Below are 27,846 nucleotides of genomic sequence, written 5' to 3'. Positions count from 1 at the left end.
GTTACTGCTTCCTTTCATATCTGATCACATGCTGATTCATAAAGGTTGTGTTTTTTGATTGTTTCTTTTTTCCTGTGGTTCCTCCCATTGGTTCTAATTCTTCTTTACAACATGACTATTGCGAAAATGCTTAATATTTAAGTATATGTAGAGCCTATATCAGATTGCGCACCGTCTTGAGGAGAGGGGAGAGGAAGGATAGGGAGAAAACTGGGAGCTCAAAATCTTATGGAAGTGAATTTTGAAAACTAAAATAAAATTTTTAAAAATAAACTGTAAAATTTAAAATGGGGAAAGGACAAAAATAAAAACTATCAACAAAAAAAGAGATAGGGAGAGGAAAGGAGAGGAGGGAGTGGGAGAAGAAAGGAGACAAGAGATGGGGAAAGGGAGGGAAGGGAGAGAGGAAAACAGGGGAGAGGGGAAAGAGAGAGGAAGAAAAGGAGGAGACTTAGAAAATCTCTTATAGAAGGGGAAAAGGGAGAGAAACAGAAAGAAAAAGAGAAGGGAAAAATGAGAGTGAGGGAAAAGGGAGGGGGAAAGGAGAGGGAAGAGAGAGGCAGTGTCAGAAATGACCTTCCACGTGTGTGTGACTGACAGCCCCGGAGAAGCCGGGATGCCGAGAGGAGTAACTGACATCCGCCAGGGGAGTAACTGACATCCGCGAGGGACCGAACGCACACCCGGCCCGGGTCAGTCCCCTCCGCCCCCGCCTTCCCCGGGCCTCCGAGGGCCGTTGGCCGCCGTACCTGGCGAGCCGAGCCTGCCCCTCCGCAGGCTACTCGCCAGGCCCGGGGGCGGGCTCAGCACGGGTCTCACTGGTTCCCGCGGACTGACACCGACACCTTCGCTACTTCTGTCCCTTCTCCTGCCGCCGCTTCTGCTACCGCATCCCAAGAAAGAGTCCGAGCCGGGCGACGACGAGCGTCGCCGCTTCCCACTCCGACTCGTGGGCTTCATCGTCCCAGCTCCTCATCAGCTCTGGCGGTCCAGATACTGGAGGAGAAGCCAGAGACTCCCAGGCTCCGGCGCGGCGGCCGCCGCCATCTTCCCGCCACTGGTTTCAAATCTAGGTCTCCCAGACGGCCCCGGAACCATAGAGTTCAGCGGACGGAATGACCTCAGAGACCATAGAGGAGAAACTCTTTTTGACTTGGGAGAGGCGGAGAGGAGGTGGCTAGAGCGGCCTCTGAGGGTTCGTTCGATTCCTAGAAGCCTTTTAGAAGGAGGTTCCCTTGCTCTAGCGCCTCACTTCGCTTCCCTGACGTTACGTGAAGAGAGGGCTGGACCTGCAGTCTGGATATCTTAAGTTCAAATCCAACTTCAGACATCAGCTGACCCAAAGTCTTTATTGTCGGCTTCAGTTTCTTGCTCTGTAAAATGCTGTTGCACTTACCCCTCAGGGTTATTGTGAAGATAAAATTTTTGTAGAGCGCTTCGCAAACCATAAAACGCTATTGAAAAGGTAACTTTTGTCCTTAACTTACTCAGCACCCTGAGGTGATCTGTCTAGACTGGCTCTGCAGCCTTTGGAGCTCTGTGCAAGTAGGTCACCTCTCGAAGCTGCCTCAGTTTCTTCACCTGTGAATAAGCACCTACTATGTGCGAAGGCACATAGCGCCAGGCACTGTTCGAAGCGCTGTGGATGCAAAAAGAGTCAAAAGACAGTACCAGCCTTTAAGAAGCTTGCAATCTAATGGGGTAGACAACGTGCAAACAAATATATAAAGGTGAGAAATATGCTAGCTAAATAGGAAATAATTAAAGGAAGGCACTGAAAAGGGGTTGGGGGAAGCTTGCTGTCAAAGGTGGGATTTTAGTTGGGACTTAAAGGAAGCCGGGGCGGTGGTGGGAGAGCGTGCCAGTCTTGGGGCATGGCCAGAGAAAATGCCCGAGCTGCCAGCAATATCATAGTCTCCCAATCTTTCACATAGTCCACAGTCTCTCTTCAAATGGCCTCGGGTCCCTCCCTATACCCCTTTTCTCAACTGAAACCTAGTTTGTCATTACAAGTTAGAGAGTTTAGTTAGAGAGCTACTTGCCCCAGGCCCGTTTTAAACTACTTTTCATTAACAGAATTGCCCCAGGAAAAGCCAGTGACTAATCCCAGATCTATACTTCCTCCCCCCCGCCCCGTGAGCACAGGTGAGTTAAGGACCTAAGAATAACCTTTTAATCGCAGTAACAAAGGGGTTTATCAATTGAGCTGAAGAGACTTTGACAACGTTTTCCTTTCTCTCCTCTCAATATACTCAAAGGAGGTGTAGACCCCTGGATTTGAAGTCAGATTACCCCAAATCTAATCATGATCCTTCTTACTTTCAAGTCTCCGAGGTACTTTCCTCAACACAGCACTAAAATAGTACAAGAATTGTTATCCCTGTTTTACAGCTGAGGGAAGTGAGGCCCTGAGAAGGTGAATTGTCCATGATTCCATAGCCTGTCTGCATCTTTAGACTGGGACAAGGTTACCCTAATGAAGGGGAGGAGGAGAACTGGCTGAATTGCTTTGGGAAATTTGCAAAGCTCTTTTCCTGACCCCTACCTCCCCATGCAATTGAAGGCCCATCTTTTCAGTACTAAGTTTATTGTTGTTCTATGCATTACTACCTCTGAAGAACTAAAGATTACTTATCAGTCAGAGCAGGATGGAGAGGCAGTGGTGGGTGTAAACAGGCTACATACTCATAACCAAGAAGGAACTCTAAACAAGAGTGGTGGGTGACATTAAGGAATCATCACACACAGGAGGAGAAGATGATTCCATCAAGGGTAAGGGATGACAGGTCAACAACAGCCAGAGTTCTCCACTAGCACCCGGAGACAGGCCTCCTGTACATTCGGGGGATGTCCTGTGGTAGACTTTTGGAAGAACCTGAGTTAGGAGGCATTGATGGGTTGCATTGTTGGAGGGAACTCCCAAATAGACGAGGTTACAGATCTGTTTGAGTATTCCCAGTGCCTAGCTCTGTGCTTGGCCCATAGTAGGTATTTAATGAATTCTAGTTGACTCATTCGTTCATTTTTAAAAATTTTTATACACTGGTCACACCCTATACATAAGGTGTACTTTCTAGTCAGCTTATTAGAACCAGTCTCCATTTCCTACCTCCTTACCCTTTTTGCCTCAGGATAAGTCTAATCTAGTTTATTTATTGCCTCCTTCCAACAGTGTTCAAACAGTGTGCTTCCTGCTCAGTATTCCTATCTTCATTGTCTTTTGGGCGTTCCAAAAGGTCTCAAGTTTTAGGAGTTTTTTTTTTTTACCCATTTGCCAGTGCTTGGCACACAGCAGGTGCTTAATAAATGCTTATTAACAGACTGACTTCTGCCTCTCATCTTTTGGGACAGCCGGGCATATTACTGGGGTCTACTTATTTGAAGAAGTAAGAGTGAGGGAGAGAGGAGCTGGCCGCTATTATCTATGACTGAGATGGATACTCAAATGGATTTATGATTGCTTTTTTTCTTTTTCTTTTTTTTTATAATTGCCCTACCAGGTGAGCTGCCCTGGTGTGATATTGGCCAACTACCCTAGTTTTGTAGGTGCAAATTCCCAGGCCTAAAGTGTAACAGCTGGGTGGTGAAGTGGATAGAGTGCTGGGCCTGGAGTCAGTAAGACCCAATCTTACTGAGGTCAAATCATGCCTCAGACACTGCCTAGCTACATGACCCTGAGCAAGTCACTTAACCCTGTTTACCTCAGTTTCCTCATCTGTCAAATGATCTGGAGAAGGAAATGGCAAACTGCTCCAGCGTCTGCCAAGAAAACTCCAAATAGGGACACTAAGAGTCTGACACAACTGAGAAATGGCTGAACAACAGCATTGTAAATGCCTAGAAAATAGGGACATATCATTCATCTTTGTCCCAGTCCCTTTAACTGAGAAGGCACTCAGTAAATATAAATTGAATGAATGAACAAAAAGTAGATTTGTATAAGAAAGGCAGTTCAATAAATTGCAATGGGAAATGTTTCCTTCTATTAGTGATACAGCCCATTCTATTCACAAAGATCGACATGCCTATAATGGAGTACAGCTCAGAATCTGGGGGAGAGGTCAGCAAACGTTACACAGTAAAACTGGATGCCAACAAAAATGTGGTTAACGTTAGCCATCTGCTGAAATAACTGGTCACACCCCACCAAAAAACAATGTGTAAAAATGATGCTTATAAGATTAGGGTATCTCCTGACACTAATAAAAATGTAACTAATAGAAAACCAATCAGTATCCTGGAAATTACATTTGTCATGAACACAAAACAAATAGAAGTAGTGGTCTGCACGTACACCATTAATAGGAATCTTTGCTTAACAATGTCAGTGTTTGTCCAGCTCTATCCAAGGGAGAGATCTGTATTCCAGTCATTCTAGTGGACCAGGATTTATTCTCTACTCAGCTCAGATGAAATACCCCCAAATAGACCCCCATTTTTCCCCCTAAAGAACATTTGGTGATACTCTGCTGACTTTTTTTGTCAATCTTGAAATTATTCATTTCAAAATCCCTTTAAGTGCTTAAGACGAGGGGAAAACTTAGTTTATAGCTCATAATGGTTAACTCACATTGGTATGCAGTACTGGGTAAAATGCCAAACCAAGCTAAACCTCAAGCTGAGCAATGCACACAATGCTGGACTCAAGCTGACTACTAATTTGTGCCTGCTCACTGTGAAAAGAAATTGGTGACAGTGTGTTAGACATTTTGTAACTAGTTCAAGGAAAGTAGAGTTGTCTAAATTAGTTGTGACACATATTCCTCTTCTCTCACAGGTCCACATACCTCTGGACTTGACACCAGGTACAAGGTTTTCACCAGCACAAATGTGAATTTTGACCACTATGTTAATGCATCAGCTGTTTACTTACATGCAGACTGGGTATTCAGAGCCGAACGATTAACAGTAATGGAAATCATCATTTAGTTTTACATATTTTTTGTCTTTTTATTCCACCATTTCAACACAATTCCTGACTCATAAACACAAGGGAATAAATGAATGACTTTGTTAAGATGTACCAAATTCTTTCCCTGCAGCAACCTGTTGCCTTCAGGTTAAAAATAGGTAAAGTTTAAACTAAGGTACAAATCAAAGATCCTTCCTATTCTGGCCACACCTGTGTTGGTAAGCAAAATGGGCTCTTAGCACTTAGTTCAACAAGTGCCCTTGAAGAGTTTGGCTTTCGTTTCCTTTGAGTAATTCACAGTGTATTTCATTGAGTCTTACTACGTGCTAAGCCTCAGGCTCTAATCCGTATTAGGTGTTAACCTAACCTATGTGGATGTGAACCTCCCGGGGTCCTAAGGGGAGGGGCTCACTCAAGAGCCAATCATAGCAGCTTAAGTTCTGGTCATTCAGATGACATTTGATGACATCTGAAGCCCTATAAGAAGAGAGGACAGGGCCATTTGTGCAGGGCTCTCACTCATGATGGTGCTAATGTAGAGACTCTGGGCAGCTGTAGCTAAGGAGCCCTCCAGCTTGTAACCCAGCTGCTGGGACTTTGTTAAACTCTGGTAATATTGGGATTTGAATCAGACAAGGTCTGTCTGTTGATGTTTGTAATTTGTTTGTATTTGTTCTGAAGTTCAGGGTTCTGGCTTTTTCCCCTGAACTAAGTGAATGATATTTGTACGCTGAATAAAAGTAAGCTTGTTAACCCCTTAACGTAGCTTTCCTTAGTTAAGCAGATCAAAAGAACCTGTGCTTTTGCAGCGTGCTGGTAGCGTTCTTGTTGTTGGGCTTTCACCACCACAACAGCTGCTAGCCTGATTGTTGAAACAACACCTAAGCCCAGGGATACAAAAAAAAAAAGGCAAAAGACAATTCCTTCTTTCAGGGAGTTCACAGTCTACTGGGAGAGACAATCTGCAAGCAACCATGCAACTATGTACAAACTAGATAGATAGATAGATAGATGATAAATTGGAGATAATCAACAGAGGGAAGGTGCTGGCATTAAGGGAGATCAGGAAAGCCTTCTTGTTAAAGATGAGATTGATCTGGGCCTTCAAAGAAGCCAGGAAGTAGAGATGAGGAACCCAGGGCTCTCTAGAGTTGGTCAGCAATAGATGTGGAAGAAGTATAATAAACCTACAGCTGGGTGGTGATCTAATGTAGTCATGACAGCCAGTGTGAGATCTGGGACATGAGCCTTCCTTACAGCTCAGGGTCATGGTGGATAAAGATTAAGATCTGGCTTGATAAAGCTGGTCCACAAACCAGTGAAAAAATATCAAGAAAATGTATACACTACCATTTAAGTTTCCTACAGTGTCAGAATGTGTACCTCTTGGCATAGTTCCCCACTCTGAATAGTCCTCTGAAGTAAGAGTGAATACGATATTCTTCGGAAGCAACTGAAGAATATTAGGGAAGTGACATATTGATCATACTACCTCAGAGAAAGAAGGTGACATTTTCTTCTTTATAGTTATCTTCTGTCACCCTTCCTTCTAGCTCCTCCCCATTTCCCCCCAGCGCCCAGTCCTCATCTACTGAAAAGACCCTTGGCCTGGAGCCAATGCTTTCCTCTTCCCAATGGGCCATTGATACTTAGGACAAAGGAAACAAAGGCTGAAGGAATAATAGGGTAGAAAGAAACTTGAGGAGAAAAGAAGAGTCATGATGAGACTTTCATTTCTGTAAAGAGTATTTTATAATTATATTTATACAGCTCTTGAATATGTCTCATAGATATTTTATGCATTTTTACTTCTTTGATTCTGTCATTGCTTTATAGAAGTGCTGGTAATTTTCGAGGATTTATTTTGTATCCTGATATTTGACTAAAGCTATTAATTGTCTCCATCAGTTTCTTTACAGACTCTCTGGCATCTTCAAAGTAAATATCATATCATTTCCAAATGGCAATAGTTGTCTCCTCTTTGCCAATTTTTATGCCTTTTGTTAACACTGACATTTCTAGATATATTCAGTGATATTAGAGAGAGATGAACTCATCTTGGCTGAGAAAGCTTCTAGTGTTTTTCCACTGCAAATCAAAACCCCTTTGGGGTTTAGATTTTTTTTATCATATTAAAAATGGTCTTTCTATTCTTATGGTTTTTTTTTTACAATTTTCTACATAATTTTTAAAATATTTGGTATTTTAATTTTCCCCAGTTACATGTAAAAACAATTTTTAACATTTGTTTTTAAAACTTTGGGGTCCTAATTCTCTCCCTTCCTCCCTTCCCAACCCCTCCCCCACTGAGAAGGCAAGCAATACATAAGTTATGCATGTGTAGTCATGTAAAATATTTCCATAATAGTCATGTGAAAGAAAGCATAGACAAAGAAAAACTCAAGAAAAATAAAGCGGAAAAAAGTATGCCTCAATTTGTATTCAGATGCCATTAGTTCTTTCTCTGGGGATGGATAGCATTTTTCATCATAAATCCTTCAGAGTTGTCTTAGATCATTGTGTCGCTGAGAACAGCTGAGTCATTCACAGCTGCTCATCTTACATGATTGCTGTTACTTTGTACACAGTACATTTCACTTTGCATCAGCCCATGCAAGTCTTTCCAGGTTTTTCTGAGAGCATCCTGCTCATCATTTCTTACAGCACAATAGTATTCCATCATAATCACATACCACAATTTGTTCAGAATTCCCCAGTTGGTGGGCATCCCATCAATTTCTAATTCCTTGTCCCCAGGAAAGAGCTGTTATAAATATTTTTGTACATATAGGTCCTTTTCCTTTTCCTTTTTTCTTTTCATCTCTTTTGGGATACAGACCTAGTGGTGGTATTACTAGCTCAAAGAGTATGCTTGGTTTTATAGCCCTTTGGGCATAATTCCAAATTGCTCTACAGAATGGCTAAATCAGTTCACAACTCCACCAATAATGCATTAATGTGTCATTTTTCCCACATCCCCTCCAACATTTGTCATTTTCCTTTTCTGTCCTATTAGCCAAACTAATAGGTATGAGGCAGTAGACAGAATTGTTTTGATTTGTATTTCTCCAATCAATACTGCATTAGAGTATTTTTTCATATTACTATCAATAGCTTGACTACTTCATCTGGAAATTGATCATATCCTTTGATCATTTATCAATTGGAGAATGGCTCTTTTTTTAAAAAAAATTGACTCAGTTGTCTATATGTTTGAGAAATGAGGCCTTTATCAGAGAAACTTTCTTCAAAAATTTTTCCACAGTTACTAACTATATTTCCCTCCATCCTATTCCCCCACCCCACATTTCTTCAGTTCTCTCTCTCCTTTCACCCTGTCCCTTCTCAAAAATGTTTTGCCAAAAATAAAAAAAGGGAAAAAAAAGTGTTTTGCTTTTGACTACTCCCTACCCCAATCTGCCCTTTATTCTATCACCACCAATTCTTTCTTCTAAGTACTTACAAACTATTGCATTGATAATTTCCTATAATTCTGTTCTATAATTTTGCCAAAAATAGTTGAGCTTACTGCTCTATCGTTTGCAAACTCTCTCCTCTTGCTTTCTTTAAAAATGAGGACATTTGTCTTTTTCCATTCCTGTACACTTCTTCAAGATCTTGCAACAATTATATCTTCCAGGTCATTCAGAATCCAAGGAGATAGTTCTTTATGTTACCTTGAACATATTAAGGCAATCTAGATGTCTCACTAATCTTTGGACTCTGCTCCCTGCTAACTTTTTGGTTTATCCTTCCCAGTCTAAAGAGCATTCACAGAAAACACAAGCAAAATGATATTTGAGCAATTCTATATTTTAATCATCTGTCATCTTTCCATCTACCTGGATCCATCCCTAGCGGTCTCGATTTGTATCAAAAAATAGGGAGCAAAACATCCTCTGATCTTTTTACTCATAGAAGATACCTTATAACAACAGATAAAATATATATGGATATAGATATACCATGTGCCATTTAAGATATCTTGGAGATCTAATAAATTAAACAAATATTTATCGAGTGCTTACTCTGAAGTAATGTTCTAAGCACTAAAGAGGACAAAATGTCTGAGGGAAAAATGGAAAAAGATAAGAGAAAATTTAGCCAGATGCATTGGGATGAAGTATCCAAAAAACTATTTCACTCAGAATTGGGGGGAAAATATTTTGACAAGCTATCCAATATTTCCTCTGCTCAATTTTTTCAAATCATACACATCCTATACATGACTCCATTTTGTTTTTTAAGCCATAGCTCATTCAGACTTTTGTCTTTTCTAAAGGATGCAGGAGGAATTTTGCAAATCCATGTTATAATATGTTTTTTATGAATCACTTATCTCTATCTTCATTCTTGCATATATGCTACCTCCAATCTAAAGTGTCCTATTATATTATGACTTTGTTTATCACTATACCACAGGTGAATTCTATGGTACAATCTTCCCTCCCTCCTCACCCTTCCTGTCCCAATTTCAGAACAGTCCTAGTGCCTATCATATGGCACTACTTTAAAGATGCCCTATGAAGCTATTAAAGGATTTAGCCTACCTTTTCATTAGATGCCTAACAGCCCCTTGCACAAGATTACAGAAGTGTCCTAAGGTTGATGTGTCTTTAGCATTACCTAAAGATGCTTCTAAGGAGTTATTGAATGATGTTGCTATCACTACCTATCTCAGAGAGTTGGGAACAGAACTTCTTATAACCCTTCAAATGCTTTAGAAATGCAAATGATTCCATAGGATTCCAAATGGGAAGGAACCTTAGTGATAAAAGATTCCAACACCCTCATTTTATATATATGATAACTGAAGCCCAGTGTCTAAATTGTCTTAACTGAAGTGTCTTGCCCAAGGTCACACAGATACTAAGTAGAAGAGTCAGGATTTAAACTCAGTTATTTTGGTCCCATGATGCTGTTTCAACCATCACTGTCTTGCTGAGTGTTTGTCCTTGTACTTCAGAGCTGGTCTAGGACTTTCCTCATAGTTGGTTTACTTCTTCATATTGTCAGTATCTGTAGTCTATTCCCCCCACTCCCACCAGCAGTGGTATGCCTAATCTCCATCAAGGTTTTTCTATGCCATTTCACTTTTTCCCTGTTTTTTTTTCTTTGTCTTTTTTTCAACATAAAATCTTCCTTCCTCTGCTGTTTTTCCTGGTCTTCTTGGCTTTGAAATAGATAGGACTGACTTTTACAGCCATTACTAGCCAATTAGAATACTTCTTTTCTGATCAACAAACTGACCAATCTCACTGTGTTGCATAGACTATTCAAACAATTGGTACTCAGGCTGTCCTTATCTATCTTCACTCTTTATAGGTTCCGTCTTCACTGACAGAAATTTAGTTTTACTTCAATATTCACAACTGTTCAGAATCTTTGGGCTGCTGGAAGGCCAATCTCCAAATAACTGAAATGTTTCTTATAATTAATGCTTTATGTAGAAAACTGTACTAGACATAGTGAGTACATAGAGAAGACGTAATTCCTACCCATGTGGAGCTTAGATATATAATGTGGGAAAAGGAACACATACATGAAAAGGACATAGAAAACTCACAAATAAAGATTAGCAGATGCAATCAATCAATCCAGCACAACAGGCTTCCTCTTACAGACTCCAAGTAAATCATTAAATAACCCCTATTTAAATAGATTTTCTCACAAAAGGGTTACCTTAAACAATGAGGTGTGGATGGGCCAGATGGATAATTCACAGACTTGTGACTTGAGTGATTATATGAGATGCTTTCATTTTGTGCCCAGCTGATACAAAACAATTTACTACGTAATCTAACAACCTGAATATGCTAATTGGCACTTTACAATGTACTACTAAAGGAACTATTTTTCCACAATTAGTTGAATAAATTCTAAACTCAAAGATATGGGTTGATACCCCTCTAATACCCATAACCCCTGCGGTTCTGGGCACTATGATAGTCTATACTTACATCCACATTAAACTGTAGAATGGCTGCAGCAACAAATGCCAAGGCTGTCAGTATTGTTCCAATAACCATCTTAGTAATGGGTCTGCAGAGGGATGGAGAAAAGAAACCATGGGACAAAAGCCCATAGAATGAATGGCCCATGAGAAAGCAGTTACACTTAACGTGACATAGATTTTGCCTAGGCCACATCAGGAAAAGTGAATCTTCCACATCAATCAAACAATATCCTAAAATACCCTTCCTACTGAACCCTGTTTTGCCCAGATTTCTCTGACCTCCTGCTTTTAAAAGGAGAGGTATTAGATATCATTGTATCTGTCTCATTTGGTTCCAATGGACTATATCCTAAGTATTGTTGAGTGTATAACTTAGCATGGTTCAGCAATCTGACTTTTTTAGAATTGCATCAAAATTACAATAGGTCAATATGGTTAAACCATTTAACATAATCATTTTAATTACATTTCTTTATACTAACTTATTTCAAATGACTTCCATCAACTCCTAAAACACAGGCTTTTCAACTGCTCTAGGACAAAAATGTTGAATGTGTGTTTGTACACATGCACATGTGTATATGTGTATGCATAGAGAGGGGCTATGCCTGGCTCTCTAACCAAACAGGATGTTTCTGCATACCAGCCTTCCTCCCATTACTTATATTTTTTCACAGGATGATATCTCTGAGGCAATGCGTTATTCTTGTTTTTGACATTGTTGTTCCTACTGTGTTGTTGTATTGAGAGGCAGACTGTTATATTTATTAGATGTTCAGACTTGGAATCAGAAACACCTAAATTTTATTCTTGCCTCTGATTTACAGTAGCTGGGTAAGCATGGCAAGCTATTGTTAGTGCCTTAGGAAGCTCCCAACTGCCAACACTGTTAGTTAGTTGCCCACACAAATGAAATCACAGGTCCAGATCCCCTCTCCCCCAACTATGTTATGCAATGTTATACTGCCATATCATTTTGTAGTATATTATTAGTGATAGTAAAATGGTAAATTAACATAGGTTGGAATTTGTAGGTCTGGTCTCCATTAACACATTCCCAGCTTCTTTCATGACCTTGGCACTTAATTGGAGTAGGTCTGGTCTCCATTAACACATTTCCAGCTTCTTTCATGACTGGCACTAAATTGGGCAATCTCTTAAATACAGGAAGACATGAGGAAGAAAGGAAAGACTTTCAAAATATCTGCTGAATAATTGTTTCTCCCTGTTTAATAAGGGGGAAATACCTAGCAAATAACCCAGTTCTTGGGGAGATTACTCCTGGTGGAGGGGAGAAACTGCTGAGAAGCTTGAGAGAGAAAGATGTGTACCACTGGAAGTTACCCTTGAATTTTTTCCCTTTAACAAATCTAGAACCCACAACTGAAGCTGCTTGAGTCTTAGATAGTATCCTTAGCCTGAGAGTATTCTTCAGTTTGCTTTTGCCAGAGGCTGGCATGCACAAAGAAACTGCTCTATATGAACCCTCTCCCTTATCCTCGGCCAAACAGAAAAAATGGATTGTTCAGTTGAGGTTTCACTGTGATCATGGGATAATATATGTAAAGCTCTTTGCAAACTTTAAAGAGCTATATAAATGTTAGCTATTATTGTATAATAAATGGAGGTACTTCTATGTTCAAGATCTTAAAATAAAAGGCATAAAACTCTCTTAGTTCTGTGATTTTGTGTTAGGGGAATTCTGGGAGTATTTATTACCTATGTAATCATGGAACTCTTGGGAAATGAAAAAGAGCTTTAGTGCTGGAAGGGATGACCATTTTACTCCTTCCACCTAATTTTATAGATAAGAAGTTATAGAGAAATGAAGCGATTGCCCAAGGATGTATAACTAGTAAATCAATTGTTTGGGGGAATCCTCAAAATTTTTGGGTCCCAGAAATAAAAGGTCTTCACACAGCAGAGAAGCTTGATGAGTCAGAAAATGAAGCAAGAGCTAATCATACTCATAGACAGTGCTTCAGATATGGTGTGATCAGAAAGTGCCCTCATTTTTATCCATGACCACCTCCTCAAAGAATGTCCCTTTGCCTTAAAATATCTTCCCCTGAAAATTTCACATGAGAATAGATCTAGAGCTCAAAGAGACTTTAAAGGTCACTGAATCCAACCCCATATTTTACAGATGAGGAAACTGAGGGTGAGAAAGCTAGTGAGGCAGGATTTGAAGCTAGGTCTCACTGATTTCAAGTCCAGTACGCTTCATTATGCCACATGTCTCTCATTATTTCTGGATGCTGGAAATTCTTTTAAGAAAGAACAAAGCCTTTCTTTCTTCAGCTAGAGATAATAAATGAAAATAACCCCCAGAAGACCTAATGCTCAAAAACTTACTATGTGACCTTGGGCAAGTTGCTTCATCTTTCTGCCTCAGTTTCCTCAACTGTAAAATGGAGATAATAATAGCATTTACCTCCTAGGAGTGATAGGAGTCTAAAATGCGGTAATATTTGTAAAGTGCTTAGCATAGTGCCTGACACATAGTAAGTGCTTAATAGATGCTTGTTTCCTTCCTTCCTTAAGTTGATACTAAGGCACAAGTAGCTGGCATAAATCATATTCTGAAATCAAATTTTGATTGGCATGAGGGAGAGAGGGAGAGAGGAAAGAGAGACACTGCAAGGAAGGAGCCCAAAGATGAACTTTTCCTATTTCTTGGTTTTGCCTCAGATCAATCATGCAAGGAGCATAGCAGTGGACCTAGGGTATATACCTGATTATCCTTTTTTAATTGCCTGGATGATTTGGATCCGTTTTTCCATTTCTATTTCCCAATTTATAGAATTAAAATAAACACAAAAAACCTTGTACAAAATATAAATAATCTGTAGTATCTCTTTCCCTAAAGTATTTTAGCAATACAAAACACATCACCCTGTATGGACTTGGGAGGAACAGACTTTCCTGGAAATAGAGATATGTCAGAAGGACCTTCTAGGGGAGGGATGCGAAAAAGACTTACTTTAAATTGATTCGGCACCTCTGGATTAGTGGGTAGAGGACCAAGTCAAATGTTGGGATGAGGATGAGAATCAAGAAGGGATTCAACAGCTGTGACACCAGATAAGAAAAATCAGTGATAAGCCCATATTCAGAGACTTTCAGATAATTAGTCGCTCTCTGTATGCTTCTTTTAACCCCTGGTAATTTGGGAAGAGAGAAAACACTAGTTTGGCTGGAAAGAGTTATGACAAGTCGTTTTGAGCACAAAGATTTGTAAAAGAAAGCAGCAAAGAGACAGCTGGAGAGAACTATCCTGTGTCTGTCTGAATGGCTCTTTTGGAGTTTTGTTCCTTTTAAGTAAAAAGCCATTACATTCAGCTATTTGGAGATGCGTAAAAGTTCTCCAATTCATATTGATTTTCCTCTCAATCCTCAGATACTTTGAAACTAGGGAATAATTGAGAAATTACCCCTATTTTTAAATTTAGCATATATATATATCACCTCTTCTCTACAGAGAGGGTGTTTTCAGCATTTTTAGCCCATAACCTTAGGACATTTTAGAAGTCAAACCCATAGCTGCAACAAGCTGTCACCTCCGCCACCACCCGCACTCAAAAAAAAAACCCACTGGGCTTAGGTTATATCTGTCTTTTGAACTGATTTTTCCCCCTACTACCTGCCATTCCTTTGAACTCAATCTGCTATTTGAGCAGGGGGCAAGTACATTCCTTTAAACTTCCATTATACCCCTCATCACCAGACTGGGTCCATGCAAATCACCCTGGAACTTCCTATAGCAAGACAGAAAGGGAATGCTAAAGGTCCCAATGTCCTTCTAATCCCATTCATAAACATCTTCTCCCTGAACCTTGTCTTCCTACTCTAAACTTACCATGTGTCATTTAGTTTGGGTTATAAAATGCTGAGCAAAGTAAATTTAGAGAGGGCAAGAATGTAGAACACCATGATAGTACAAATTCTTACCTGAACTTGATTAGGCTGAATTACAAAAAATCCCTGAAACAGAATGAAACAGCTAATTAGGTATTACCAAACCAATAACCTACACTATCCATTAATATTAGCAAGTGAATTAGGATATGCTGATTCCCTTAAAAAATCACGAGCTACAATCAACATCATATCCTGCCTACTGGACACTTCCAACAAGACGTATTTCAAACATAGGTATTTCAAATCTCTATATATCTAAAACAGAAGGTGTTTTCTTGTCTTCGCTCAATTATACCCTTCTTCCTAACTTTCCTATTACTATTAATGGCATCATCATCATCATCATCCTTCTAGTCACCCCCATTTGAAAGGTTTTATCCTCAATGCCTTATTCTTAATAATCTTGCATATCAAATTAGTATCCAAATCTTGTCATTTCTATATCCACAACATCCTTGCATATGCCTTTTAGTCTCTACTCACATAGCTGTCTCCCTAATTCAGGAATCTCATCATCTCTTGCTAGAATTATTGCAATAGCATCCTATCTATTCTTCTGACCTCAAGACTCCCCATACCGATTTTTCAAAAGTAAAAGTCTGATCATATTACCTCTTTCCTCACTAAACTCCAGTGGTTCCCTGCTACTTCTATACTCAAGTATAAACTCCTCTACTTGACATTTAAAGCTTCTTACAACCTGGTGCCTTCTTTCCAGTTTTCTTACACTTTGCTCTTCTTATACTCTGCAGTCCAGCCATATTGGCCTACTAGCTGCCACATGGCAGGCCCTAAATGTTCATTAATTGAATGAAGGAAGAAATCAAGTAGTATTTAAAGATACGAATCAATTTTTCTGTTCTATTCCTTTTGTATTTGTACAGGGCTCTAAGGATCTTTGATGTAGGAAGATAACACTAATATTGGAAGCATAAAGAAAGCACTACTGTATCTCAATTCAGCAACTGTTAAGCTTCATTAAGAGGCACCTAAGCAGTGTAGTACATAGAATTCTGGATTTAGAATCAGGAAGAATTGAATTTGAAACCTGTTTCAAATTCTTATCAGCTGTGTGACCCTGAGCATGTCACAACTTCTCTGGACCTTAGTCTCCTCATTTATAAAACAGGAATAACAAAAAGTACCCACCTTACGAGGTTGCGGTGAGAATCAAATAAAATAATAGATGGAGAGTATTTTCTAAATCTTAAGACCCTATGTAAATGCTAGCTATTGTTACTGAGCGCTTGTGTTATACAGAGCACTGTACTTAGAAGCAGAGGGACATACCAAGTTTGCATAATAAAAGGCTTCTACCTTCATGAATATCACAATCTAATAGGGCAGTACAACACACACTTAGCAAGGGATTAGCGCGCTGATCAATGTGAACGAGACCAAGAGTAGCTTGTGAACATGCTTGAGGCAAACTCAGAAGAAGTGATATCTGATTCAATTTAACTATGAACATTAAGAAATACATTGCTTTTCCAGGGGCCTATATTCTGTCATTACACCAATGAGGTTGCTTCTGAGACTGCTACAGTAGTATATTTTACAGACATTTATGGTGTAAATACATGATCCTGGAGATAGATGAATGGGATGGATCAATAGTCTTCTGTGTTCAGGGAAAATTATTGAACTGATCTGCTTAAGTGTCTTTAAGTGAGAGGAAATTAACTTCAATTAAACAAATACATATTGAATACTCAGAACCATGCTGAGTGCTTGGGAATAAACAAAAGATGTCTAAACTATGGCTCCCAATCCCAAAAACTTACCAATATCATTGGGAAGACAAGAGACATGGGAATGAGACAGGGAACAACACAAGATACAATAGGACAGAGTATCAAAATGAGTCAAGACAATACATGCAAATGGACTTCAGGATGCAGTGCCATAGTGTATAGGAAAAAACCACTGCATTAAGAGTAAGCAGAAATAGGTTCCAGCATTATCTGTGCCCCTAAATAGTTATGTGACTTTGGATAAATCACTTTATTTTATTGGGTCTTTTTTCTCATCTTTAAATGATAGAACAGGACTAGATAATCTTCCAGGACCACCTCTCCCTTTTATCCATTTATTCTTCCTGCATTAACAGGACAGGCAGGACTCTTGAACCACTTAACTGTTTGTTACAGGACCTGGGGTGAAATGAGGTTGGGACAGAAGTGTTTCCTTCTTGTTGCATCCAGAAGAATGGAAGCTTGATGGGGTATGCATGTCAGTACCATAGACAGCAGCTGTGCCCAGAGTCAGTATGTATTCTGCTTACTGACTGCACAACAGAGGACCTAGAATAGGGGAGTTCATATTAGGTAGTAGTGGAAGAAAACATTGAATAAGTAAACCCAAAATGGGAAACTAGAGGTTATCCTCCTATTGATGAATGGTTAAACAAATTGTAGTAAATGAATGTAGTAGAATATCATTGTGTCATAAGAAATAATGAAAGAGACAATTTCAAAGGAAAGTGGAAAGACTTTTATGAACTTCTCAAAGCCAAGTGAGCAGAGCTAGGAGAAAAACTTTAGCACTCTAACCAACACGGTGACAAACCATGAGTCCAAAAGAATAAAGATAAAACATGTTACCCACATTCTGAGAGATGATGAACTTAAAATACAGACATACATTTTCAGACATGGTTTAATATAGAGATTTGTTTTGTTGGACTATGTAGATATGTATTGAGGGATTTAAAAATTTTGTTCAGTCAGGGACAGGGGTGGTAGGAGGGTCAGGTTAATTTAAAAATATATATTAGTTGAAAAATAAAAATAACAATTTAAAAAATAAAACAAAAACAAGGAGCAGCTAGGTGGCACAGTGAGTAGAGCACCAGCCCTGGAGTTAGGAGGACCTGAGTTCAAATCTGGCCTCAGACATTGACACACTTACTAGCAGTGTAACCATGGGCAAGTCACTTAACCCACTTGCCCTGCCTTCCCCCTCCAAAAATGGATAGAAATGGTTTTGGGGGGGTAGGGCAATTGGGGTTAAGTGACTTGCCCAAGGTCACACAGCTAGTACATAGGTCAAGTGTCTGAGGCCGTATTTGAACTCAGGTCCTCCTGACTCCAGGGCCAGTGCTCTATTCATTGCACCATCTAGCTGCCCCTAGAAATGTTTATAGAATAAATATTGAGAATTGACTACTCACCATATTGCCATTCAACCTGGTCACTTGCAGAGTCCACTAGGGCAGAGAGATGCTGGCATGAGAACTTTCATACATTGTGGGGAGAAAGCACAAGCTTCATGGAGACAAACAGGATGGAGAGGGTATCAGTCCCTCATTCCATGAATGTCTCCCAGCTTCTCCTCTTTCTCCTCCCCTCACTTCCCCATTCCCCGTCTCCTCCTGGGCCTCTTCCTCATCTCATTTTTTCCTTATCATTAGAAATTGTGCCTCCCTCATAGGTAGGAAAAATCTTTATTAAAATCATTGAAGGTGAAAGGATATTTTAGAGGGGGATGGCTTACACAAAGTTTGGAGCCTCTCTCTGTGGGTTTGGGTGAATGCTTCATCTCACTTTCTCCCTTTTGATAGGACTCAAACCCTGGTCACATGGGTATCATCTGGAAAGTTAACACTGGGCTCCTATGAAGAAATCCAGCAGTCTGATCTTCTAGGAAAAGTACTAAATTGGGTTTAGGATGTCTGGATGCCTTTCGAGGTTCAGCCAAAGATTCATAAATGAATTTCCAGCATAAAATTTCAATGTTTAATACCTCAGTTTCCTCATCTATATAATATAAAGGGCATGTAATCATTACCAAAGACTTTTCCAGGGTACTAGACCATGTCATTGGCATATAGAGCTCAAAGGGACCTCAGAGTCCATCTAGTCCAACTCCGTCATTTAGTCTATGAGGAAAGTAAGGGTCAGGAGCATTAAGTGTCATGCTCAACGTCATGAAGGCAATAAGTATCAGAGTCAGGATCCGAACCTACATCCTCTGACTCTGTACTCTTTCTACTGTATCCTGTGGCCTACCTCATTAATCAATAAAGGCTCCAGCTGAGCCCAAACCTTAAGCTTCCAGCTGCATTATGCCTTTCCTAAAAAAAAGTCCTCCATTCACCTACATTTCCAATGCTTCACTATAGGAACTAAGACAAGGGTTATTTCTAGAAGGAAGGGATGTATTCTGTGAGAATGTGTGGACTAGCCTATTTTTACGTGTTGTATAGTGTGCTCTCTGTTTCATCAGGATTATTCCATTCCCTGTCCTTCTCCAATAGAGAGTTGTCCCAGAGGCACTAAGGGCAGCCCAAGATAGGCTGAGGGTTAGGGCAGTTCTTTTATCCCAAACAGGAAACACAATGACTCCCCAATACCTAGGGAGGTAGTTTCTGATGTCCTTCTGACTTACCTTTAGGGCTGTCACCAGAGGTAAGTAAACAAATAGTAAGCTGTGGAAGCTATGTCATTCCCACTCCTCATGGAAAGGAGGCCTATACACACAGAATTGGGCTCTTCTTTGGGACTGGTTTTATTAGGAACTAAGTGCTGCACTGGATTCCCCTCAATTCTGTCAATTTGGGTAATCTACTCCAACTTCTGAAGAACCCAGCTCTCCCCATGACTCTCCACACCCTAGTAAGAGTGAAGTCTAGACAGAAATCGCTTTCAGAAACTTTCTTACCTGCTGATGGAAAAGAGCCCAGAACATCGGCAATGGGATGTACAGGAACAGTACATGGGTCAGCGCTTTCACCTCCAAAATGAGCTGCTTCTTTAGGAAATAAGAGAAAGAAGAAAAATGAGCTCCCAAAAGTTCTACTTTAAGAACCTGTATACAGAATGCAAGGACTATGGTGTAGTAAAAGAACAGAATCAAATTTTCAGTTAGAAAAAATTTGAGTTGGACATTGAGAAGAACTCTGATATTGGAAGCAGTGAAGTAAGGAAGTCTATTTAATCTCCTCTGGATACCTTTTCTAAACAGGAAGAACTCTCTGCTTCTGGGTGAAGTGAGGGACAATCCTATGCAGAAATCAGGGAAGAAATGAGCTAAGATGATTTGGTCTTGTTCCCCTAATAGTCTTTTTTTAACCAAGGATTTATCAGGCTGCTGTCCCCAGGATGAGTGGGTTTCTATTCATCACAGAAAAGACTTATCTGTACTCCATTTTGAGATGCTCATGCCTTGTTATATCTGAATCTCCTTGGTTTCCCACAGTAACTCTGCTATTTTCCTGTCCTGTGGGGACCAGCTAGGAACTGACTATGTTTTTTCTACAGCTCTACAACTTGGCCACAATGATTAGGGAAGCCCTTCAGGCATCAGGTCATATAGTCATACCAAATGGTCATATAAATAGTCATATACCAACTCCATCATTCTGCAGTTGTTTGATTTGATCTACACTAAATTATCATGGTGGGGTGGGGGAAGGTGGAGAAAATTGTGAGGCAGCTGGATTTATGGCCAAAAAAAAAGCCCTGGGAACAGAGAGAGTTGATCCCAGGCTACATTACTTATTAGCACCAGAAAATGGCTTCTTGAGATGAAGGACAGAGGAAATTCAGCTCTCACAACATAGTCTTCACTGCTGGTAGACAACTTAAACCTACAACCATGACTCACTGGATACTCTTCAGCTGCCCAGTCCAGCCAATGCTCCCTCTTTGGAATATCACTGGAGCGGTTCTTCAGACGGTTTGAAATAGCAAACTGGAAAAAAGCAGAGGGTCATGAGAAGAGACCTACCCCTTATCTACCCTTCCTCCCTAGAGTATACCTTTCTCTTCTATGATTTTATGATTGATCTATATTATCTTTGATTCCCTGAGTCAGATTGGTCATAGAATTTTAGTATCTTCCAGGGGTTATTATGTTTATCCCTATTCCTCTGAACGATATCTTGTCCAACCAGGATATGACAAAAGAGTTTTGCCTGTTTACAGATATTTAAGCAGAGAGGTAAGACCAACTTTAACTTGGCAAAAAGGGATAGCTAGGAAACAATCCCCAAGTATCATGAGGTGAAAGATAAAATCTGTAATGATGTTTACAGCTCTTTGATCTTAATACTGAGTGGTAGCATGTAATGGAAAAAGAGTCAGTCTGAGTTTGGAAAATTGCTGTTCAAGTCTCTAACACTGGCAACATGACCTTGGACAAGTCCTAACCTCTCAGTACTCTAGGTTAATCTCTAAGACTATAAATTGAAGATAGTTGAGGTTCTGTTTTGATGGAAGGAATTTCCTTACTAGGGGTTTCCTACACTAATGAAATCTTAAATATGGATCAATCAAACCACTATAATTAATACATTTCAATTTAAAAATAGGAAAAAAGGATGTTAAAAAAATCTAGTGACTTACCCACATGCATTTGCAGACTTTATGATGTCTCCTTCTGGAAGAATTATTTTGTACATCTCACTTCCAAATAAGAACACAACTGAAAAGAAATACATAGAATTTCTCAGAATTATTGGAAGAGCAGGAATTGAAGTAGATAGTTCCAGACACATCACATGTGAAATGGAAAACACATTAAATCCCTTCCATTAGCTCCACATACCCATTCTGTGCATTCATCTTTGCTTCAACTGAATAAGAATCTAGCCGACTCTCTTGAGAAGGGCTTGGTTTTTACTCCCTTAACTTGGATTTACAGAGCCAAAGTTATAGTTCTTTGGCTCCTCGGACAGCTATGAGTTTTTAGTAGAATTATATAAGAATAACCATAATAATAACAACAACTCAGATTTATAAAGCATCCCATGGTTCAAGTGTTCTGATGCTGAGGGATTTGTTCTTTCCCATTGAAATTTAGATGGTATCTGTAACCTTGATATTATAACTGAGGTTGAATATATACCAGTGAAAACATGTTAGGGAGATTCTATAAAAATGAGTTATATGGGCCTCAGAAATTCACCTTGTTTTGATCTAAGTAAGTAGTTTTCAGGCTTACTGTGACAAAAGTGCTTGGTAAACTCTAAAGTCCTATATAATTATAAGTCATTATTCTTTTCTCAGTTATTTATTTAGTATTTTATTTCTCCCCAATTACATGTAAAAACAATTTTTAACATTAGTTTTTTAAAAATTTGAGTTCCAAATTCTCTCCCTCTCTCCCCACATCATTGAGAAGGCAAGCAATTTGATAAAGATTATACATGTGTAGTCATGTAAAAGATATTTCCATATTAGTCACGTTGTAAAAAAAAAACATAGACAAGAAAAAAAACCCAAGCAAAATAAAGACAATAAAAAAGTGTGCTTTAATCTATATTCCAACTACATCAGTTCTTTCTCTGGGGATAGATAGCATTTTTCATCATAAGTCCTTCAGAGTTGCCTTGAATCATTGTATTACTGAGAATTGCTAAGTCATTAACAGTTGATCATCTTACAGTATTGCTGTTACTGTGTACAATGTTCTCCTGGTTCTACTCATTTCACTTTGCATCAGTATATGTAAGTCTTTCCAGGCTAAACCATTATTTTTATTTCTAGAGAATTTTCCATACTTGTTAGTGAATAATTCACTGGACCTATTCATCTGGGAGATAAGGAAAAGTGGATTTGGGTCACAATGACTCTCCTTAAAGTCTTTAAGACTCAGGGAAAGAGACAAGTCAAGATGGCAGATCAAAAGGATAAAATAGACCCTAACTCTACACCACAAAGATATAGAAAACTCACCACATTGATACCTGATTGAGAAATCAAAGAAAAAAATTAGTGAGTCAATTTCTCTAGCCCAGGTCAGCACAGAGAGACAAAGAGGCCTGCAGACATTGGGGACAATGTTTAGTCAGGAGTGCCTTGCAAAGAGCCTTTCAGCTTTCAGCTTCAAGAAAACAATCAATAATACTCAAACATTAATATTCAGAACAATTGATATTCAATTAACATTAACTTTCAATTAATATTCAAAACAGTCAATAATATTTATTAAGTGCTTTCTATTGGCCAGGCACTTGATTACATCTCTGAGAAGTTCACATTGTAATCTGGAAAATAAATCAATAAATAAATAGGTACATACAAGATACAGAGCATCTGGGAGGTCATCTTAGAGGGAAAGAGTCATCTACACAACAGCCAAGTGAGGCTGGTGATTTTGCATAGCCCTCCCTCACCTATGACACAATCTTAGCTGGCATGTCCTATCATATCAAATATGTGTAGATCAGCTAGGTAATAGGCTTCTCTAAAAGAGGGGGGATATGTTTCATTATTAGTCCTTTGGAATCAAGATTGGTCACTTCATTGATGAGAATGATGATATCTTTCGGTGTTGTTTTCTTCTACATTGTTGTTTTTGTTTGTACCTTGTTCTCAAAGAGGACCATGACATCATGGAGGTGATGCCATGATGTGCAGGTGAATTAGATTGTCAATCTAATCCTCTGCCACTTTTATCAAAGTCTGCTTGTACTCCAAGTCTTCCGAGGGCTAGTGACCTGGGGATCCTTGGGGCAGTGGACATAGGGAACTAACAAAGCTGAACCCCAGAAAACAAATGTATGATCTTGTTTGGAAAAGTGAGAAGTTTCCTGGGAAGCATTAGAATACTACACAGGTTTGCAAGTATAGGCTCTGCCATCACTTTGTGTATATAGAAAAAAACTATCAAAATGGTAATAAATACAAATATGATTTAATTTTAACTATTAAGCATATGGACTAGTAAAGAAGCCTGTTAGTTTACTGGTGAGCATCCAAATCAGTCAATAAGGACTAAGCCCAGTGAGGTCTGCCTAGAAATGGAGTCACAGTGACTTTCCAGCATTTGAGGGTGATATGATGGGGAGAAGATAGAAGTGGGTCTAATACTCTAAGTCTTCTGTTCAACCTAGGGAAAGGAGAGGAGAAATTGGAAAACAAAACAGGAAGAGAATGAGATCAGATAGCAAGTTTGCACTAGAACCCCAAGAAGTTTCTGCTACATCATGACCAACCAGAAGGAAGACTGAGAAGAACAGAGTGGGACCAGGGGCTCCTGTTACTATTATTACCAACCAGAAGGAAGATCAAAAAAGAGAAAGACACTAGAGTGAAGCCAGGACCTGGTTCTTAGAGTTATCACCTTGGAAAGGGAAAAGCTAGAGGAAATCCACTAAGTTTCTTATCTCTTTAGTCACTGAGAGAAGAGTGGCCCAGTCAGAGTGAGGCCATAAGGTTCCTTCTCCCTCAGCCACCAGATGGGAAAAGAGTGAGGGAGAGAGGAATGATCTAAAAGGAGCCTGATGCTGTGCTTACTACCTCTAACTGAACCAGGTCACAAGCCCCCAGTCATATACCTCCAACTAGGACTCAAGGTTCTACTTCATTCCTCTTCCTTCACCAGGGGGAAAATTTTAAAACCCCTAGTTCTAAGATTTCAGAACCATAAAAGGCCACACCTCTCACTTGTGGATATTAGAGATCAAGCCCTTCATTTTGGAGATAGAAAACTAAATCTGAGAAAAGTTCAATAATTTGCTAAGACCTGCTTAGCTAATTGGTGGCAGAACCAGGATCAGATGTAAAATACAGTTATACCTTCCACACGATGACTTTCCCCATCACAGTTTTGATATATCACAGGTCAGCATACAAAACTAAATGGGAATTTGGGGGGAGTTTTGTGGAAGCCATAGACAACACATGAAGGCTAGCAAACAACACAGAAAAAGTCTAGAAACTCAAAAATGCATAAAATATACATGTGGTATTATATAATACCAACATATTTTATCTTTTAATAGCATAATAATTCAGACTTCTCTGACAAAGCGGGGGGGCAAAAAATTTTATATCGATTTTCCAGATCACAGGGGTGCTACACCCCTAACTTCTATGATGTGGAAGGGATAACTGTACATTGCCACCTTAATATGGGAAAGCTGCCTTGTCCGCCTCAAAGTCTTGCTAGTACTCACAATCCCCTTCCATTATAATTAAACAACATGCTTGAAGTTTTCTGTAAACTATGACAGTGTGTGACACTCTCCAACTAGCCTGATAAAGTTGGCAAAGTCCTCCTACTAGACACCCGCAATGGAGGCTTCTTTTGGTGAACTCAAGAAATACTTCCATTGGCTCCTGAGCTTATGTATCTGGGTCCCCATGAGCCCTTTGTGGTTGATATAGATGCACAGGACATAAAAGTGACATTTTCTAATATGTATACTTCCACTACAGCCTCCCTTCAACTGAGAAGACTTTACTATTTGAGAGTTTCTACTTTCAATGGGGACCTAATGGGGATTTGAGGGGTTTTTCTGGCAGTTGCCTGGTGTCCTAAGTCCATGTGCCAGGGACTGGGCTAAGCATAAAGAAAGGCAAAAATAGTCCCTGCCTTTAATGAGCCCACAACCTAATGGAAGAGACAACCTGCAAAGAATGATGTACAACTAGATATAGATAGGATGAACTGGAAATAATCAACAGAGAGAAGTCACTTTCTTGCTGAAAGTGAGATTTTAGTTGAAACTTGAAGGAAACCAGGGAAGTCAGGAGGTGAAGGTAAGGAAAGAGGGTATTCCAGGCAGGAGAAACATCCAGTGAAAATGCTCAGACTTAGGAAATGGATGGTAATGTGTCACTGGATTACAAAGTATTTGAAGGGAGGAATAAGTGGTAAGAAGATTAGAAAAGTAGAAATAGCCCATGTTATGAAGGGCTTTACAAGTCGAACAGAGCATTTTGTATTTGATCCTGGATATAGTAGGGATCCAATGAAGTTTATTGAACAGGGACATGATATTGTCAGTCCTGTGCTTCAGAAAGAGCAACTTGATGGCTAAATGAAAGATGGACTGGAGTGGAGACTTCAAGCACGGAGATCAACCAGGCATGAGATGATGAGGGCCTACACCAGGGTGGAAAAAGTGTCAGAAGAGAGACGTCATATATGAGAGATGTTGTGAAGGTACAATTAATAGAACTTGGCAATAGATTGGATATGGGAGGGGGCAGGGTTAGAGAGAGTAAAGAGTTGAAGATGATACCCAGATTGTGAGCTTGAGTGCCTGGGAAGACGGTGGTACCCTAAATAATAATCAGGAAATTAGGGAAGAAGAGATGGTTTATGGGAAAAGAAAATGAGTTTAGCTTTATATATACTGTCTAAGATGTCTATAGGATACTTAGTCAAAATGTCCAATAAGCATTTGGAAATGTGAGACTGGAGGTCAAGAGAGAGGTTAAGGTTGGGTAAACAGATCAGAGATAACAACTGAATCCATGGAAGCTGATGAGCTCACCAAAAGAAATAGTACAGAAGGAGAAGAGAGGAGGGCCAAAAAATAGCCTTGGGGGGTCATACACAGTTAATGGGTATGACCTTTATGAAGATCCCACAAAGGAGACTGAGGAAAACTGGTCGGATTGGTAGGAAGAGAATCAGGAGAGAGTAGTGTTGGGAAAATCTAAGAAAAAATTATCAAGGAAAAGAGTGTGATCAAAAAGATATAAAAGGTTGAGGATTAAGAAAAAGTCTTTAAAAACGTTGTCAATTAAGAGATCAATGGTAACTTTGTTGAGATGAGTTTCAGTTGAATGGTGAGACAGGAAGTTAAACTGCAGAGAATTAAGAGAGTGAGAGGAAAGGAAGTGGAGGCCCCAAATGTAGATGGTCTTCTTAAGTACTGTAGTCATGAAAATGAAGAAAACTAAAGGATGATGGCTAGTGGGGATGAATGGATAAAATAAGGATTTTTTTTAAAGAAAGAGGAGATATGTTGTGTTTGCTGGCCACAAAGAAGCAGGCAGTAGCCAGGGAAAAATTACAAAGTAGTGAGAGAATAGAGATGATAGCCAAGGCAATCTTCTGGAGAAGATGGGATGGGATGGAATTTTTCTTGGTAAAGAGAAGGACCATATATTCATATGCATCAAGGGTGAAGAAAAGAGCGTAGCTGAAGGCACTGGGAGATGTGAGATGAGAAGAGGAGAAGAGAGTTCTCAGTGAATGGCCTTGATTTTTCAGTGAAATGTGAGGCAAAGGTCTCAGCTGAGAGGGTTGAGGTAAGGGGAAGCTATGATTTGTTTGAGGAAGGATGAAAGGATTGCTTTGCTACAATCAGGGTCCAGTTGAGATTATTTTATTGTTGTTGTTCAGTCATGTCTGGCTCTTCATGACTTCACTTGGGGTTTTATTGGCAAAGATACTGAACTGGTTTACCATTTCCTTCTCCAGCTCATTTTACAGATAAGGATGTGAAGCAAACAGGGTTAACTGACTTGCCCAGCTAAGAAGTGTCTGAGGTCAGATTTGAACTCATAAAGAGGAGTCTTCCTGACTTCGGGACACTGTGCCACCTAGTTGCCTAGTTGAGATTATATAAAATAAAAGGGTCCAGTTGGCACTGTTTCATGATTTTTTTTTCCTAGCTTCTCTAAGCAGCACATGAATGGGAGTAAAAGTGGTAGATAGAGTAATCCAAGGTTAAGGCTCAGCTGAGCAAGATCAGCAGGTAGAATAAGGGATAAGGAACTGGAGAGAAGAGGATGGTATAAAGTTGACCTCGTTTACCAAAGTATCAAGAGGGAGATAGGAAAGTGTAGCTACTGCAGGTGTAATTGTCTGGGAGAGAAATGAGAGGCAGAGGAATTGAAGGTCATAGGATAAAGAACAGAGTTAGAGGTTGTATGGCAGAGGGAATGGTAGAATGACAGAAGATTGTGATTAGCTAGAGGAATTTCAGAGTCCATGGACATGGAATTGGAAGATTAATGGGTGATGGTAAGATCAAGAGTAGGACTGTCTCTTTATATGGTTGAGATGGGGGAGAAGGAGGAGGTTATGGGAAAATGAATAAGTTGACGAACTAGGAGGTTAAGGTGTTTGAGTATCAATATGTATGTTGAAATCCTCTAGTATCAGGGAAGAAATCAAGGAGAAAAGATGAGTCAAGCATTGAACCCAATGAAGAAGAATGGAGAGTATTCTGGAGGTCAGTACATAACAGCCACAAGAACTTTGATTACATGATAAATATGGTTTGAATGCATCTCAAAGAAAGAAATATTACTGAATGATGGTGGTAGAGGGAATATCTGGAAGGGACAATGGGAGCAAGGAGTATTCT

The 27,846-nt window shown here is 39.6% G+C and overlaps 1 protein-coding gene across 1 annotated transcript in view; it reads right to left on the bottom strand.

The window, feature by feature from the left end:
* The window catches only part of LOC118837130 (solute carrier family 15 member 2-like), a gene marked incomplete at its 5' end in the record, with an annotated part of 71,395 nt that overhangs the window by 23,977 nt on the left and 19,572 nt on the right, over positions 1–27,846 (bottom strand). The window contains 10 exon segments of the mRNA XM_036744105.1: positions 714–954; positions 10,873–10,954; positions 13,852–13,940; positions 14,820–14,852; positions 17,962–17,997; positions 19,452–19,541; positions 20,397–20,483; positions 21,137–21,159; positions 21,162–21,215; positions 22,469–22,479. Of these exon segments, the coding sequence (XP_036600000.1) occupies positions 714–954; positions 10,873–10,954; positions 13,852–13,940; positions 14,820–14,852; positions 17,962–17,997; positions 19,452–19,541; positions 20,397–20,483; positions 21,137–21,159; positions 21,162–21,215; positions 22,469–22,479 (746 nt within the window).

Source organism: Trichosurus vulpecula, chromosome 2 (assembly GCF_011100635.1).
Source record: "Trichosurus vulpecula isolate mTriVul1 chromosome 2, mTriVul1.pri, whole genome shotgun sequence".
In the NCBI taxonomy this organism is placed as follows: Eukaryota; Metazoa; Chordata; class Mammalia; order Diprotodontia; family Phalangeridae; genus Trichosurus; species Trichosurus vulpecula.
Note: the sequence above shows the minus strand (reverse complement) of the source record. Positions and strands in the feature narration are given on the sequence as shown.